The 17,769-nt window shown below is 46.8% G+C and overlaps 1 protein-coding gene across 1 annotated transcript in view; it reads left to right on the top strand.

The window, feature by feature from the left end:
* Nucleotides 1-17,769, top strand: part of MGAT5 (alpha-1,6-mannosylglycoprotein 6-beta-N-acetylglucosaminyltransferase) — a 238,563-nt gene that overhangs the window by 214,246 nt on the left and 6,548 nt on the right. Inside the window, exons 14-15 of the mRNA XM_068968274.1 lie at nt 1,445-1,519; nt 16,326-16,483. Coding sequence (XP_068824375.1) covers nt 1,445-1,519; nt 16,326-16,483 — 233 coding nt within the window. The remainder of the gene's footprint in view (nt 1-1,444; nt 1,520-16,325; nt 16,484-17,769) is intronic.

Genomic DNA, 17,769 nt, shown 5'->3' with positions numbered 1-17,769 from the left:
GTATGACAGTACTTACGGCTCTGCGCCTCTTGGCTCTCTCTGGGTGGATGTGGGCAGCAATGGCTGTGTGATATGTCATCTAATTGTGTATGCAAAGACACGTTATGAAAGTAACAATGATAGATAATGAAGATTTCAAATGTAATGTATGAATCAACACAGAAAACGGGAGAATATGCCTTGAGCCCAACTGCTTGGCTTCCCACAGATGAGTATCTTCTCTGTCAGTTTCCCATTTTCATCAGGCTTCACCTCACAGATGTTTTGTCCAGGCTTCCACCCTGTAGATTTGAGATAGGCAAGTGCAGACTTAGGAGGGAAGTGGTGAACGTGCTAACTGCTGTTGGGTTCTCTGAAGCTGTGAAAAATTGGATTACTGGTGATTTTCTCCCAAGTGTAATGTCCATTTCAGGTTAATAATGCCAGACGGCTGCCCCTGAAGACACAGGCCTCAGAATGTTGGCATAGGCAGTGCAGAACTCCAACCCACTTTTCTTTCCCTTCCATCAGGTATCACAATATTGATCAGATTGCCTCCCCCACCCCAGGGAGGCACCTTCTGCTTTATTTGCACCCTCTGATAAAGTCCAGGCCCCTTAGGGTAGAAATCTCAAGTCCTTTGTGGAAATCCAGTGAGCTGCTTTCTAGCCTAGCTCATTAGCTTCCATGATCCTAGTTCTTTCAAGTCTAATCTCCCACTACTTGCTCCCTCTAGAACATCTGCCATATCTTGGTCCTCCCTCAGTCTTGGCTTGCTAGAATCATAGATGATCTTAAGAGCCCAACATTTTAGCAGAAGTTGGCTTTGACCTTCTAGCCTCCTGGGACCTCTTGCTGAAATCTCTGTGATGCGTGATCACTGTGTTTTGATCCTTGAGTTCTTTGGGTACATATTCACCTACCAGTGCAAAAGGAAGTTTTTCACTGTCATGAAATAACTCATCACATGCCTTTCTCAGGGTAGGAGGCCTGCATTCATTTACCAGATGTTTGCTGGTTCCAGTGTGTGCCCTGCTGCTCAGCACCAGGGTACACATGATCCCGCAGCCATGGACCCTGCCCCATAGATCTTACCTTCCAACAACTGACCCTCTCTGCCTTTGCTTGAATGCCTGCCATGTGTTAGACACTGAACTAAGCACTTGACTTTTTCCCTCGATGTAATATTCACCACAGATTCCAAAGCATGGGTTTTTCTTATCACCATTTCACACATGAAGGATCTGGGGCTCAAAGATGGTAGTTCATTTGCTCTGGGTCCCACAGCTGATAAGGAACAGGGAGGTTGTGAAGACAGGTCTGCTGATTTCCAAGTTCATATTCTTAGCCCCTCACCTGACTGCTTGTAGGCAGTGGCACCTGAGTGTGGGTGAATCAGTGGAGAACTGGGTACAGATTACATGTCTCATGTCCTCCTCTTTCATGATCTGTTCTGTTTCTGCAGATTGAGCCATACATGCCGTATGAATTCACATGCGAGGGGATGCTACAGAGAATCAATGCTTTCATCGAAAAGCAGGTAAGACTCTCCCAAGTCCATCTGCCCTCACCATTCCCTCCCTGCTGGTACCCCAGGCAGCTCTTGAATATGTAAAAGCTCACCATGATTCTGTGGGATTGTCCCAAGTTGGAGGATTCCACAAGCTAGATGAGGGCTTCTTGTAATTCTAACATATGAACTGCCATGGTCACCCAGAGGAGTCTGGCTGTCATTGGAGTAAAAATGTTCCTTGTGGGTGGAAGGTCAAACGGATACTGAAGGGAGGGACTGGATGGTCAAGATGAAAACCTCCTTCACCATCAGACCTGTGCCTTGTCCAGGAACCACACAAAGACTTGGGTGGGGAGGGGGACAGATAGATGGCCCAAAATATGTCAGTAATTCCAAATAGGTAGGACTCTTTAGTGGTTTTCAAACGTTTTTAAAAATAGGATTCCTTTTCAAATGAAACTTTACTTGAAATCCAAGTATATAAAACAGATAAAAGCAAAACTTTACTTCCAAAGCTGGGGAGGGCTCCTAGGGTCCCACCACCCCCAACAGAGTTGGGACACTGTGTCTTGTGCTCAGAGAAGTAAAGGCCAAGAGTGTCATTGCCATCATTTTAAAACATCTTAATTCCTTAGCCTTCAAAAATAACACAGAGCTAGAAATAGGCAGGCCAAGAGCCCCCGTGGGTAGGGGAATATGAGGTCCTTGACCAGGTGCAAGAGATGAGGAGCTCTGCTTCAAAGCAGAGCATCTTAGTGTGATCAAGAGATCTTGACACATAGGCAGGGAGGACTCTGAAGGCTGAAAGTAGAAATGGTGTGTTCAGAGTGAAAGTAGGCGTGGACTGTAGGCCAAGGCAGGTTTCCAAGGAAAGATTTGAGGCCACAGACTGTGATAAACCACGGACAACCCTGAATGCAGCCGCTGGACAAGGCCAGCCAGAGACACAGGCTTCAGGGGCCCAGGCCTGATGTTCTGAATGATTGTTAATGGAAAGAGGGACTACAGTGCAGCCATCCACTGGTGTTCCAGCCCCTCCGCTGAGGCCTTCTGGCCGTATGACTTGGATGTGTTAGTTTCCTCCCCTGCAAAATGAGGATGATACAAGAACCTCAAGCGGCTACTGTGAAATGAGCTAGTACATATGAAGTGCTTGGAACAAGGCCGACACATATGTTCAATAAAGACACACTGTTGCTGTTGATTATTTAATATACATTATAGTATTATGTATACTATAGACAATGTATTCTACAGTAGTATTCATCATACTTTACCACGAGAGCTGAGCATTTGAGTCACTATCTCATTCACTCTTTATATGACACTTAACTCAAGAATGACAGTATCATTATCCTAATGGGGGGCAGCCCTTTTCATACAGACTTTACATCCCAACTCATCATCTCATTTATCCTCACAGTAATCCTGGGAGGTAGCAATCATCACCCATTCTCTGGATAACAAGAACCAAGAGTCTCGGCCATAGGGCTCAGGGTTGGAATGATTCCATGCTCTCGGCATGGAATCAGGGTTGGATGCTGGGTTGGTTTGAGCCCATGCAGGCTTGCGCCAACAGCATTGCCGGAGTCTCAGGCGATGACATGATCTCAAGAAGCTGCCAGCCCTTCCCCAACGGTGTAGACGGGGATGCTGTGGCCTGTGGCAGTGAGATTTTAACACATCACAGACTTTATACTCTTCCTGGAGGCTGAGATCTTATCAGGATCCCTGCCAAAACCCACTTCCACCTTTCCTGTCTCCACTTCCTCTCACGGAAAATGGTTACTCACCACCACACTGTAAAAAGACATTTTGAATTTTATATCAGAGTATAGATGGTTTACAATACTGTAGTAGTTTCAGGTATACAGCAAAGTGATTAAGTTATACATGTGCATTCTTTTTCAGATTGTTTTCCCATATAGGTTATTTCAGAATATTAAGTATAGTTCCCTGTGCTATACAATGGGTCCTTGTTAATTAGTATATATATATATATTAGTGTGCATATGGCTTCCCTGGTGGCTCAGTTGGTAAAGAATCTGCCTGAAATGCAGGAGACCTGGGTTCAATCCCTGATCGGGAAGAGTCCCTGGAGTAGGAAATGGCAACCCACTCCAGTATTCTTGCCTGGAGAATTCCATGGACAGAGGAGCATGGCAGGCTACAGTCCATGGGATCGCAAAGAATCGGACATGACTGAGTGACTGTCATTGTCACTTGTGTGTATATGTTAATCCCAAACTCCTAATTTATCCCCTAACCACCACCACCTTTCCTCTTTGGTAACCATAAGTTTATTTTCTATTGTCTGTGAGTCCGTTTCTGTTTTGTAAAAAAATGTTCATTTATATCATTTTTTAGAATCCACATATAAGTGGTATCATATATTTGAAAAGACTTTATCATATTTATTTGAAGGCCATTTTTCTTTCTTCCCTAAAATTCTTGAATGCCAGCCAGTCTTAGAAGTTATCATGTAACCCATTCTTTTCAAACCTATTACTAGATTTCCCTTCAAACAGGAAGGCCCTGTTACGCAAATAGACCTTGTTCAATGTTCAGTGATGCAGGGCCACACCCAGTTTGGTCCCCTTGACATCCAAGTGCCTAGCCCTCTGCCTGTCAGGGAGAAGGTGAACAAAACTGAAAGAATGATTAAATGAATAGGAGGGTGATGAGTGTGTGTGCTTTTCATTCCTGTGTGCCAAGATCCAGCAGGCTCATCTTGACCCTAATGACTTGGAGAGACAATTAATAAAAGTGCCCTTCCACACTTCTCCTGGGTAGAGGTTTTCTTCTGCAGAGCTCTGCAGTTCACAGAAACCCAGGGGTTTCTTTTCTGCCTGCTGTTATTCATGCATCCGCTTTGTAAGTATTTGTCAACTGGAGGGGACTGCAGACTGTTCCTGGAGTTGGGGAAGAAGAGGTGTCAAAGGATGAGTCTCTGTCCTTAAGCAGCTTCAAGATCAAGATGATAGGCAGTGCTGCCGCCATTGATTACATCTGTCGCAGCGACTCCCCGGGTGTGCTCTGGGATCGTGTAGCTCAGGTGCAGGGTCGGGGCGGGGGAGGGCGGGGAGAGTGTCTGGAAGCACTTTGCGGGAGATGAGTCCTGAAGGCAAAGTGGGGGTCCCCGAGAGGTCGAGATGCAAAGGCCTGGGGGGAAAAAAAGAAATGGTGGTGAATTGGAAGGTTGGCTGTGACTGAAGAGAGAGAGAAGATGCAAGAGGAGGTCGGAGGAGACGCATCCTGAAAAGATGCTGAGGCCCAGCTCAAGAACTCAGAATTTGATTCTGGGACCAGAGGAGGCTGAAGACAGGTTTTAACTCAGGAATAGGGCAGTGATGCTATCAGATTGGTGTTTTAGAAAAGTGACTCTAGGAATCGCTTGTGTTTAGGGGCATTTCTTATTCAGCATTCTGTCAGTGCTGCTAATGAGCAATAAAGGGGCCTATTTTGAGTTTATCCTAGGCCTCCGGGGAGGGTTTTCTTGAAGCCATAATGTTCCCCAACTCCAGAAGGAAACTAGGAAGCCAAGACCCCACTGGTTCACAGATCGGATCTTCTGCCTCGTAACGATTAGCTCCAGGCTCTGGTGTTTCAGAGCTTGGAGTGTTCATTACTATCTTCAAAGAGCAGTGAGAGGAGAGAGGCTCTTTCTGGTGTGAACAGGAAAGCCTCAAGCTCTGAAGGGTGGCGGCAGTGCACGCTTGCTGTCTCTTAAATCGTAGGAGCACCACAGCCCTAATTAGGCTGATCTCTGCCTTCAGAGCCCTCCGTGTAATCTGCTAAGGGAATAAGGAAGCTTTTATCCCAGAACCCTTTCAAGGTTGTTCATCACACTCACCCCAGGCAACGGGGGCCAGAGGATGCCATTTGACCGCAATTGAGAAAGCCCTGGGCCTCAGTGTGTACTCTGTTCAGAGTGCTTGACAGCAGGCAACCTCCCTCTCCAGACCAGGTAGCACCCAAAGGGAATGAATCCCAGCTTTAGGAAAACCACTTGCTTTTTCCCTTAATGCCCCCATTCCCTCTACTGTGCTAATAGTGTCAATTTGCATAGCGAGCCCTATTGCATTGCTCTCCAAAAGAAACACCCTCTCCAGCAGTAGGAGCGAGGAGAAAAACCCAATGTATTCTAAGATCCAGAGCACTCTTCTCCCCTAGTCTGGGTGTGTTCAGGCTTGTTAAGTTTCTCGTTATGCATTTCTTGGGAAAGACTTCGGTGCTTGCCTCAGGCCAGAAAGTAGAGCAGGTTCTTTTGATGGAATGTCAATACTCAGGTTAATTTCTGAAAGCCATGCTCACATTATTTTGCAAGGAGCTGTATCATTTATGAGAAAAGCACTCTGGAGATAGGGAGAAGGAGAAAAGAGTTAACTCCAAGAGCCACAGTGGAATCAACTTTAGCTCCTGGGAAATCTGGTTCATGGGGGCCCATCCTGACCTCCAAGGGGCATGTTCTAGATGCAAGAACAAACCTGGCAGGGAACCTAGATAGCTCCACGTAGAGGGGAGGGTGGAAGCGCCAGGTCACAGGGAAAGAGGAAGAGGAACCGAAACAGGGAGAAGGTTGTCAGTTGCTTAACAAGTATTCACTGTTTTGAAAAATTGGTGGTTGCTGTTTGCCCAGCCATTCCTGAACCCAGGAGGGTTAAATGGGTAATGGTTGAGTGCTGGGCCCTAGAGTCTAACAGCCAAGTTCACTTCCTGGCTTAGCCCCTACTCTCAGTGACCTTGGTCAAGTTTCCTCTTCTGTACAGTGAGGATACTACTACCTACCCCATGGGGTTGGTAGAGGAATCAAGAAATGAATACATGTTTAAGGCTGAGAAGGTACTTCGCACAGAGTAGGTCCTCTGAAAGCCTTAACTTCTGCTGCAGGAGCCCAGAAACCAATTTACTTGGTTTTCACATAAAAGACACAGCTTCTTGCAAAACGATGTGAGCACAATCATCCTGTATAGTATTTATAGGGTTTTTACAGGAAGTAGAAAATACAGCTGAAGAGCATGTTGTAAGACCATTTCAGGTGTTTTTTTTTGTGTTTTTTTTTTTAGCAACTTTATTGAGATGTAATTTACAGACCCTCAAATTCACTCTATGTAAGGGTACAATTCAGTAGGGCTTTTTGTTGCTGTTAATTATTAGGGTTTGGCAATTACTACCGCAACATTTCCATCACCTAAAAGACTCTTTTGTGCCCCTGTGCAGTTTCTCAGTATAACGTTTGTAAGGCTCATGTATACTGTGGCATGCTTTAGCATTGCATTCTTTTTCATTGCTGAATAGTATTCCATTGCATGGATAGACCACAGTTTGTTTACCCATTCTCCAACTGATGGACATATGGGTCATTTCCACCCTTTGGCTTTTGTGAGGAGTGGAGTGCTGCCTTGAACATTCGTATGTATGTGCACATGTGTTTTTGTTTCTCCCAATAGTCTCCTCTGTAGAAGAGTTTGAAATGTGGGAGGTTCATGTCTAAATCTTTGCAACATGAACTTGTTGGCTTGCAGTGTAAAGATCACCATAGAGATTAGTCACCACAGCTCAGCTTCGTGACCACCTTCTCTGTTGCCCTTGTGGAAATGTAAATTTGCACCTGCTGCTGGGAATCAGCCCCAGGGGCCACCCATGGACAGAGTTCACTCTGAGGACAGGACGAGTTGAGAATGGCAGGTACCGGCAAGCAACTGAAATGTGTTTAATCCAATCGGTCACGCATGATGTATTGAACACTTTTTCTGTGCTTGGCTCTGGATTCTTCTGCTATAACATAAATAACAAATATGCTCCTTACTCCTTACCTAGCTGGCTAAACTTGGCCCAAATCCCAATTTCATAGTCTTGAACCTGCTTCCCACTCCCCACCCCTTTTTTTTTTCTTTTGCAAATTCCTGACCTTACTTGCTTTAGATCCTGCTTCCAGACTTGTATCTGAATCCACCTGCACCTGATATGTCATGGTGTAATAACTCAATCAAAGATTTAGCCAGACGTCCACTCAAGGTGGAGGGTTTATGGAGGAGATCCCAGTGCTTCACTCCAAGGGAGCAGCATCCCCCTCTCCCCACCCCGTCTTCTCCAGCTCTTTGGCTGTTAGGTGAATCACATTTTCTCCAAACTGTTACTTAGCCTTTGTTACAAAGGCAGCACCCTTACTTCATTTTCATAGTACATTGTGTTCATTGGTTCAGAACATTATTTCTCATAAATGTGTTGATTAATAGACCTTTCTTACTATTGTTACTATAGGGAAATTTCATACTGAAGCAAACTTAGGGAAATTTGGTGACTGGCTAAAATCATTATTAGAGAGGAATGCAGATGTTCTGTGTCTAAGTGAGCTTGTTAACCAGATTGGAAATTACTGTTTATGTCTCTTCTGGTTATGTAAAGCTTCTGGGTTAGAATAGTATCTTTTTCTATTTCTATCAAAGCCCCAGGATGCCAAAACCATTCAGTGGTTCTTTATTGAGCACCAATTATCTGCAAAACACTGTGTTTGTGCTAAGTCGCTAACTCCTATTTAGCCTACCAAACCCAGCCCGGAAGTCCCTATTTCCTGGAAGCCTTCACTGACACTACTCCCACCCCTTCCTGTCCCCAGAGTTAATTCTCTCTCTCCTCTCAGTGGCCTTTACATCCTGGTTGGACATCTGTTGTGTACTGTTCTGTAATTTTTTTTAATGTGGGCTTTTGTCCCCAGAGACTCTGTCTCATTCACATTCAGATTTCCAGCACCCAGGGCAAGTTTTAATAGTTGTTTGTTAAGTTTTGAATGGATGCCTGAGAGACCTTTCAAAGCCACCCTATGAGCATTTCAGGGAGGTTTGTTGGAAAAAGATGCCTGAGGCTGTCCTCTCTCTCTCTGAGTCTGCACTGCTGTGTTGCTTCCTAACTGTTTCTCTGTTCCTGCTTCTGCTGCTGTCTACTGTTCTCAGCTCAGCAGATCCTGTCACTCCTCTGCCCAGAATTCTCCAGTAGCTTCTATCTCACTGCAAGGAAAAGCCAAGGCTTTATATGGGTAACCACCCCCAACCCCCCGCCCCAAGCTCTGGGTGCTCTGACCTCCCAGATACCATCTCTTCCTACTTCCAACCCCCAACGCATGCACACACACGCATATGCACACCACACACGTATGGGCACACGCACACACACAGAGCTCAGGCTGCGTGGAACTGCCCGCTCCTCCTGGAACCTGCCGGACCCTTTGCTGTCACGGCCTTCGCGCTTCGTTTGCTGCTTTCTGTTATGTCCTTCCCAGACACTTGCATGGCCCATACTTTTCCTTCCTCAGGTCTTTTCTTGAATGTTGCATTCTCAGTGATGCCTTATCTGAATACCCTCTTCCCCAACAGTTCCAATTCCTTATCTTCACTTCATTCTTACTTAGAGAAATTACTAGCTTTTAACATTACATATAATTTATTTATTTTGTTTCTCTGTCTCCCTCACTGAAAAGAAGCTCTATAAAGGCAGGTGTTTTAGTTCCTTTTTTTTTTTTAACCAAGTCATCCCCAAGGGCATAGAAAAGTGCCTTGCTCATAATAACAGTAAGAGCCAACCCATGGTGTTTGGTCATGCACATTTCTGAGTACTTTACACAGTATAATAAATTTACTCCCGCTCTCCCCACAGCTCTCTGAGGTGGTTGCTGACATTTTCATCATTTTACAGTTGAGGAAACTGAGGCAAAGAAGGGTTATGGGGCTTGCCAAGACCACTCAGCTGCTCGGAGGAGCTGAGATTCAAAGCTAAGCAATCCAAACGCCAAACCCTTATGCTTTCCTGCTTCATAGCAAGTACAGTATTTGTCAAATGAACAAACGAGTGAGTTGAATGAGTGAACAAGGAGACGAGGCCAGTTGGTGTTGCCCTGTTAGCTGATGCTGAGGTTGAGTGAAACAGAGGACCTCTCACTTTCTGTGAGTACCCAGTGGGGCTGGGCACTTGGGGTGAGAAGAGGTTTATGACAAAGTGTCAGTTGTGCCCTGCAAGCAGCTGGACAAAGAGATGGCCCTTGTGGACGATTGTCATAGGTAATCCAGGCAACTCGACGTTTCCCTCTGAACCCTGGCAGCAAATAATGTTCTACCTTGGGATATTTAACATCTCTCGGTGCCCTCTTGCCTTCCCTGGTGGCTCACATGGTAAAGAATCCACCTTCAGTGCAGGAGACCTGGGTTCAATCCTTGGATCGAGAAGATCCCCTGGAGAAGGGAATGGCAACCCACTTCAATACTCTTGCCTGGAGAATTCCATGGACAGAGGAGCCTGGTGGATTGTGTTCCATGGGGTTGTAAAGAGTCGGACATGACTGAGCGACTAACACTTTGATGGGTACCCTCTTAAGAGTCACTTCATTTTTTATCTCATAGGAGTTATATAAGGACCGAAAGACAAATGGTATTATCTGCATTTTAGATGTGAAAGCAGGCAGAGGGAACTTGAGGGGCATTTGTGAAGTCCCGCAGCTGGGAGCCGGAACCATAACTCAGATCCCCACTCCCTCCTGCCTTACCTGTTGCCACATTGACTGGGGACGCTTTCATTCTCCCTCTCTTCAAGCCTGTTCACCTTCAGGCTTTCCACATGGTTCACCAAGCCTTAAAAAGGGCCTGCTGCTATTTTCCCTGTTTCTTTCTTTCTTATTTTATTTTATTGAAGTATAGTTACTTACAAGGTACTGTGGTTTCTGGTGTAGAGCAGAGTGATCCAGTTTTACATATATATAATAGTTTGCATCTGCTCGTCCCAAACTCCCAGTCCAGCTTTCCCTCACCCCCCTGCCCTCTTTGGTAACAGTAAGCCTGTTCTCTGCTTCTGTGAGTCTGTTTCTGTTTCATAGACAAAGTCACGCACCTTATTTTAGATTCCACATATGAGTGATATCATATGGCAGTGATCTTTCTCCTTCTGACTTAATATGGCACTCTAGGTCCATCCCTGTTGCTGCAAATGGCATTGTTTCGTTCTTTCTCATGGCTGAGTAGCATTCCATCATGTGTATGTATGTCTATCATACCTTCTTTTGCCATTTGTCTTTCCATGGACATTTAGGTTGTGTCCATGTCCTGGCCGTTGTAGTGCTGCTGTGAACACGGGGGGGGCATCTGTACCTTCAAATTAGCGTGCTCTCCAGGTGTACGCCCAGGACTGGGATTGCTGGATCATGTGACAACTCTAGTTTTAGTTTTTGGAGGAACCTGCATACTGCTTTCCACAGTGGCTGCACCTGTTTACGTCCCCACCGATATATCTTCATTAGTTCTGGTCCTACTGGTACCCAGAAGACTAGTGAGAGGATACCGGACCAGCCCCCGCTGAGCCAAAGCAAGGGTGACCGGGACCCAAGAGTTCATGTGGAGCTGAGTTAAGCTCTCCTGATAAAGAGAACCCGCACTGGGGGCTGCAGGGGTTTATTACGAACTGAGCAGGTGGGCTAGGTCTGCCCTGCTTGGGACAAGGCTCAGTGCTCCGTGTATCCAGCGCTGCCCCGCTTCTGCCCATGCCAGTGCTGCAGTGCCTCCAGAGTCCAGTAGAGGGCACGGGCCCCGCCTCCACAGAGGGACCAGAGGAGGGTGATGAGCATTAAGGGAGCGCCTGCTGTTTGCCAGCCTTCAGCTTAGCTGCATCCCCCACAGTCTGGCAGCATCATTCCGTATGGACCAGCAATGGAGGCAGGACCAGACTGAGCAGTGTGCCGGAGACCCCGCCCTGGTGAGGCCAGGCCTCAAATCTAGGTCTCAGATCGGAAGCACATTCCCTGGCCCCACCACCTCCTAGTTTAACATGGAAGAATCTTTCTCCCCGTTTCAGTTTTGTCCCTTGGACAGCGTCACATAACCACATGAGGCTCAGAATGAATAAGAAGCAGTCTGTTAAGAGTCCACCAGACTCAGTAGGTGTAGACACCACCCTCAGCTCTCACTGCCTGTAGGAGGGACATTCTGCAGTGTTCTTACCAAGCTGTAAAAGCCAGCGTTTGCATCTTCAGCTGTCGTGGTGTCCAGTGATCTAGGTTTCCAAGTTGTTTGCCTGTTGTGTACAGTCACACAGTAGGCTTTGGTGTCCATTAGACTTTGAATCTCTTTATTATAATACTTAAAGGCCATAAATGCTATCAGATTTCTCCTAAAGAATTATAGGCAAAGTTGCTTACAGTTGGTCAGTTCAGTCACTCAGTCATGTCTGACACTGCAACCCCATGGACTCAGCATGCCAGGCTTCCCTATCCATCACCAACTCCCAGAGCTTGCTCAGATTCATGTCCATTGAGTCAGTGTTGCCATCCAATAATCTCATCCTCTGTCGTCCCCTTCTCCTCCTGCCTCCAATCTTTCCCAGCATCAGGGTCTTTTCTAATGACTCAGCTCTTTGCATCAGGTGGCCTAAGTATTGGTGCTCCAGCTTCAGCATTAGTCCTTCCAGTGAATATTCAGGACTGATTTTCTTTAGGATGGACTGGTTTGATCTCCTTGAAGTCCAAGTGACTCTTAAGAGTCTTCTCAAACACCAAAGTGCAGAAGCATCAGTTCTTTTGCTTACAGTAGCCAGCCAGAAAAACAAACCAAAAAACCAATGCTTAACCTTTTCCAAATATCCATGTACATGCTCAGCTTTGATCAGCAATAACTATGTTGATCATCATGTGTCTTCCTTCCTATTTGATGGACATATTTTCAAAGTTCAGCCAGTAAGTTTCCATACCCTGCCTGGTTAGAGAGTGACAGCCACCAGGGAACACTCAGGGTTCCCATTCAGGGTGCCTGGGTCTCCCATCATGCTGTCACCCTTAGTAACGGGGTCAAGACTGAAATAATTGTGTTACACAGGCCTTAGCAACTCCATGGATTATGCTGAAGATGATCACAAATCTGAAGAACTAGACGAGGTCTTCCAGCCCTGGGCTGTGAGATAGGAGGACACTCTGCATACTGTCCTGCTCTGTGGGCTGTCAAAACCTTAAACTAGATCCTATTAAACCAGTGCGTTTCTATCATCTCTGAATTATTAGACCCTTCTGGAGTCTTCTATTTTCAGCTGATACAAATTAAGGCTCTAGGTTTCCTGACCTCATGCTGTGAAATATTTGTTAAGCCCCAAACTCACTTGGGATTCCCAAGTGGTGCCAGTGGTAAAGAACCCGCCTGCCAATGCAGGAGATGCAGGAGGGTTTGGATCCCTGGGTTGGGAAGATCTCCTGGAGGAGCAAATGATAACCCACTCTAGTATTCTTGCCTGGAGAATCCCATGGACGGAGGAGCCTGGCGGGTTGTAGTCAGTGGCACTGCAGAGTCTGAAGCCACTGAGCACACACTCACTCAGGCTCAAGCATGTGCATCCTCACATGACAGGATGTAATGTGGGAGCTGACAGCAAGTTCATCTTGCTGGTGGGATCGCAAGCCCTGATGAGGAGACTGGAATAGAAGCCTACTTGCCGGTTACCTTCCTCCACGTGTAATAGCATCACCTCTTTTTGGAAGGAAGTGGGGAGAAGCAGGAACCATAAGATACCATCAGTTTCATCACCTACATTTTTCTAATGAGGAAGCTGAGATTTGAAAGAGGAAAAATGCAAACAGCACAGAAGGGCCCCCTGGATGTAGCTCTGGCCTGCATTCTGGGGCTTTACCCACCTCACTGCTCAGGGACCCTGCAGGGCCCAGTCCTCCTGTAATGCTCCACGTGACCAACAGGGCGAGCATGGAACCTGTCCCTGCTGGCTCCAGTTCTGAAAGCCTGAGATGGTTAACCAGCTCCCCATCCACAAAGAGGATAGACAGAAAGCAAGAGGAAAAAGAATATTCCAGAAGGACGTACATTGAAAAGCAAATTCCCTGATGATCCCTGACCCCGTTACCCATTTCCTCTTCTTTGTGATGCCAGAGATATTCTTACAGGAACACAGGCCTGATTATGTGTATTGACACAAATGGAAACACATTATATACCAGCATTCGACCTATTTTTTTCTCTTCTCAATTTGTACTGGGCATATTTCCATGTCAGGGCATAGTAACCTGTTACATTGCTTGATTTTCTTTGTATCTGAACAGTTACCTGTTTAAATACAACCTTTAGATTATTTTACTTCAGTTCAGCCCCTCCTGTGGACTGCAGCACACCAGGCTTCCCTGTCCATCATCAACTCCCAGAGTTTGCTCAAACTCATGTCCATCGAGTTGGTGATGCCATCCAGCCATCTCATCCTCTGTTTCCCCCTCTCCTCCTGCCTCCAATCTTTCCCAGCATCGGGGTCTTTTCTAATGAGTCAGCTCTTCCCATCCGGTGGTCAAAGTATTGGAGCTTCAGCATCAGTCCCTCCAATGAATATTCAAGACTGATTTTCTTTAGAATTGACTGGTTTGATCTCCTTGAAGTCCAAGGGACTCTCAAGAGTCTTGTTGAACGCCACAGTTCAAAAGCATCAATTCTTCAGTGCTCAGCCTTTATGGTCCAACTCTCACCTCCATACATGACTACTGGAAAAACCATAGCTTTGACTAGATGGACCTTTGTCAACAAAGTAATGTGTCTGCTTTTTTATGCTGTCTAGATTTGTCATAGCTTTTCTTCAAAGGAGCAACCATCTTTTAACTTCATGGCTGTAGTCACCATCTGCAGTGATTTTGGAACCCAAGAAAATAAAGTCTGTCACTGTTTCTCTTGTTTCCTCATCTATTTCCCATGAAGTGATGAGATTGGATGCCATGATCTTAGGTTTTTGAATATTGAGTTTTAAGCCAGCTTTTTCACTCTCCTCTTTCACTTTCATCAAGAGACTCTTTAGTTCCACTTTACTTTCTGCCATAAGGGTGGTGTCATCTGCATATCTGAGGTTGTTGATATCTCTCCCAGCAATCTTGATTCCAGCTTGTGCTTCATCCAGCCTGGCATTTCGCATGATGTCCTTTGCATATAAGTTAAATAAGCAGGGTGACTATATACAGCCTTGACGTACTCCTTTCCCGATTTGGAACCAGTCCATTGTTCCATGTCCGGTTCTAACTGTTGCTTCTTGACCTGCATGCAGCTTTCTCAAGAGGCAGGTAAAGTGGTCTGGAATTCCCATGTCTTTAAGAATTTTCCATAGTTTGTTGTGATCCACACTGTCAAAGGTTTTGGCTTAGTCAATGAAGCAGAAGTAGATATTTTTCTGGAATTATCTTTTCTTTCTATGATACAATGGGTGTTGGCCATTTGCTCTCTAGTTCTTCTGCCTTTTTCTAAATCAAACTTGAACATCTGGAAATTCTTGGTTCACATACTTTTGAAGCCTAGCTTGGAGAATTTTGAGCATTACTTTGCTAATGTGTGAGATGAATGCCATTGTGCGATAGCTTGAACATTCTTTAGCATTTCCTGTCTTTGGGATTGGAATGAAAACTGACCTTTTCCAGTCCTATAGCCACTGCTGAGTTTTCCAAATTTGCTGGCATATTGAGTGCAGCACTTTAATAGCATCATCTTTTAGGATTTGAAATAGCTCAGCTGGATTTCTGTCACCTCCACTAGCTTTGTTGATGATAATGCTTCCTAAGGCCCACTTGACTTCACACTCCAAGATGTCTGACTCTAGGTGTTTAAACACAACCTTTTAATACAACCTGTTTATATACAACCTTTAGGTTGTTTCAAGTCTTTCACTTCTCCTCTCGACAATATTGCATAGGTTTCCTCGTGTCCTGAGTATGTTTCTTTGCCCTATGTGTCCCATATGTTTGGGGTGCATTCCTCCAAGTAGAATTGAGAGCCCAGGATCCTAACCATCACTGGGTACCCCGAGGTCTAGCCCACCCCCAAAGAAGTTAAACACAGCTTGTCTTCTGCAGGTTGGATGGCCCAGAGATTTGGAAGGCTTTGACTAGGGTTCCATCAGCAACATTCAAGCAGAGCGGGCTCTGGGTGCCAGTGGTATCTGAGTTCCCACCCCCGGTACCTGTTCAGACTTGCTCCTGGCATGGCTGAGATGAAAGCTGGGGTCCCAGGTCGGGGAGAGTTCCTGCTCCTCACCTGCCCTATCCCTGGTCCCACTTCACCTTTCTCCTCTCCGCTCAGCTTATCCATGCTGCACGCGTTTCCTCCTGGTCCTCCCCGCCCATGACTCCCTTGGACGTGTGCATTTCCCCCGCTCCCTGTAGATCCTGGGAATGACCGACCAGCCCCATCCTGAGCACACCCCCACCTCCCCTGCCTCCGGGTGCCTCTCCTCTTAGGGGGTACCAGGTGACTTCACCTCCTATCCCACATCCTCAGACAGCTTCTCTAGCTATTGAATTTGTGTTATAATTGTTTCAACCAACTGAGCTTCTATCAAGACCATGTCCCCACAGTAGGTTCTATTCCAGAGACCTACAGACCTCTTTTGCTTCCCTGAGTTGAAACTAGCACTCACAAAACAGTGTTATATTAGGTAACTGTTGTTAAATTCTATGTCAAATTAGGTAGTCGCTGAAAATGTCTTAGGAATTAGGGCAGAGGGAACAGAACAGCTGGTGAACGTGGGCCTGGAGATGGGTCTTCAGGGGCGGAGACTTTAAATAGCTCGACTGTATCATCATGGACAGTGACATGAAGGGATAGCTCCTGTTACTGCAGGCGCGGTGCTGGGCATAGGAAGCTGGTGATTAGAGGTGTCAAGGCCAAGGCCGTGTTCTAGCTGCGATCCCAACCTGAGTCCATCTGGCTCCCATCCGCTGCCCCTCTCTGCTCTCGCATAGCCGGTGCCCCAGCTTGTTGGGACTGTTTGGCAGACTGAGGATCCCCCGCTTGCATCCCTGGTCCCTTGACTAACAGTTTCATTGTCATTCTAGGACTTCTGCCACGGGCAAGTGATGTGGCCGCCCCTGAGTGCCCTACAGGTAAAATTTGCTGAGCCCGGGCAGTCCTGCAAGCAGGTGTGTCAGGAGAACCAGCTCATCTGTGAGCCGTCCTTCTTCCAGCATCTCAACAAGGACAAGGACCTGCTGAAGTAAGTGCCAGAGCGCGGAGGGGCGGCTCCGCCTCCAGCTCGCCTCGGGCTTACAGTTGGGTTGACAGGGATGAAGTTTGCGTTTCTAGGCTCTAGGTTCAGGGGCTGTTGGAATAAATTGTGGAGAAGGAGCGGGTCACACCACGTCTCCCCCTACCCAGAGAAAGTTGGCCTAGCATTTTTACTGTTAGGTAGATGGGCTCACCTGGCCTGCTGATACATTTAGAATTCAAATGGGGGTGTTGTATGTGCATAAATAATGCCAAGTCTGGGCTTCGAGATGGTGGGAGGTGTCAGTTAGCTAATTCATACCCAAGAAGCGTAAGAGGCGAGATGGGCCCAGAACCGCAAGCATGGATGGACCCGCCCCTGAGGTCCCAGGCTGAAGCCAGGTCCCCAGATGGCATCTAGCAGAGTGATTCAACCCTGGAGTCAGGGAGGAAAGAAAAATATGGGCAAGGACCTGGCACAGAACTGCCCACAGCAAATCCCCTGCTGCCCTCCCCTCCTGCAGCCCCATCCCCTTTGCACTTTATTCCAGCCCTTGTGGAGTGAGTGCCTCACAGCGGCTGTGAGCCTGGCCCTGCCAGGTCCTTGAGGGTCCCCGAGCAGGGTGGCGGGCACAGCCCTGGGATCACAGCCCAGAGTCGCCCAGTGGGGTCTCTCGCACCAGCGTTGCTTCCCTTGTGCTGCTTCTGTTACTTACAGTTGCTGTTGTTTAGTCGATAAGTCATGTTCAACCCTGCCACCCCGTGGTCTGTAGTCTGCCAGGCTCCTCTGTCCATAGGATTCTCCACGCAAGAGTACTGGAGTGGGTTGCCGTTTCCTTCTCCAGAGCATCTTCCAGACCCAGGGAATGAGCCCGCCTCTCCTGCACTGGCAGGCGAGTTCTTTACCACTGAGCTACCAGGGAAGCAGTTACTGTCAGGAACACCGTTAATTTCCTTTTGTGGTGGCATTTTGAGTTTGGCATTTTCCAGACTTTCATCTGAGGTTTCTTCCGGCCTCTGACTCATGACCTCAGTCAGGGCTAAATCTGTGCCTCGATATTTATCGCACCCACCCTGGGCTTGTGACTCAGCTGGTAAAGATTCCACCTGCAATGAGGAAGATGTGGGTTCGATCCCAGGTTGGGAAGATCCCCTGGAGAGGGGAAAGGCTACCAACTCCAGTATTCTTGCCTGGAGAATTCCATGGACTGTATATGGGGTCGAAAAGAGTTGGACATGACTGATCGACTTTCACTTACTGGGCCACAACCTAGTTAATTACCCATCACCTCCCTC

This window comes from Capricornis sumatraensis, chromosome 3, assembly GCF_032405125.1.
Source record: "Capricornis sumatraensis isolate serow.1 chromosome 3, serow.2, whole genome shotgun sequence".
NCBI classification, from domain to species: domain Eukaryota; kingdom Metazoa; phylum Chordata; class Mammalia; order Artiodactyla; family Bovidae; genus Capricornis; species Capricornis sumatraensis.
This window is presented reverse-complemented; position numbering and strand designations above follow the sequence as displayed.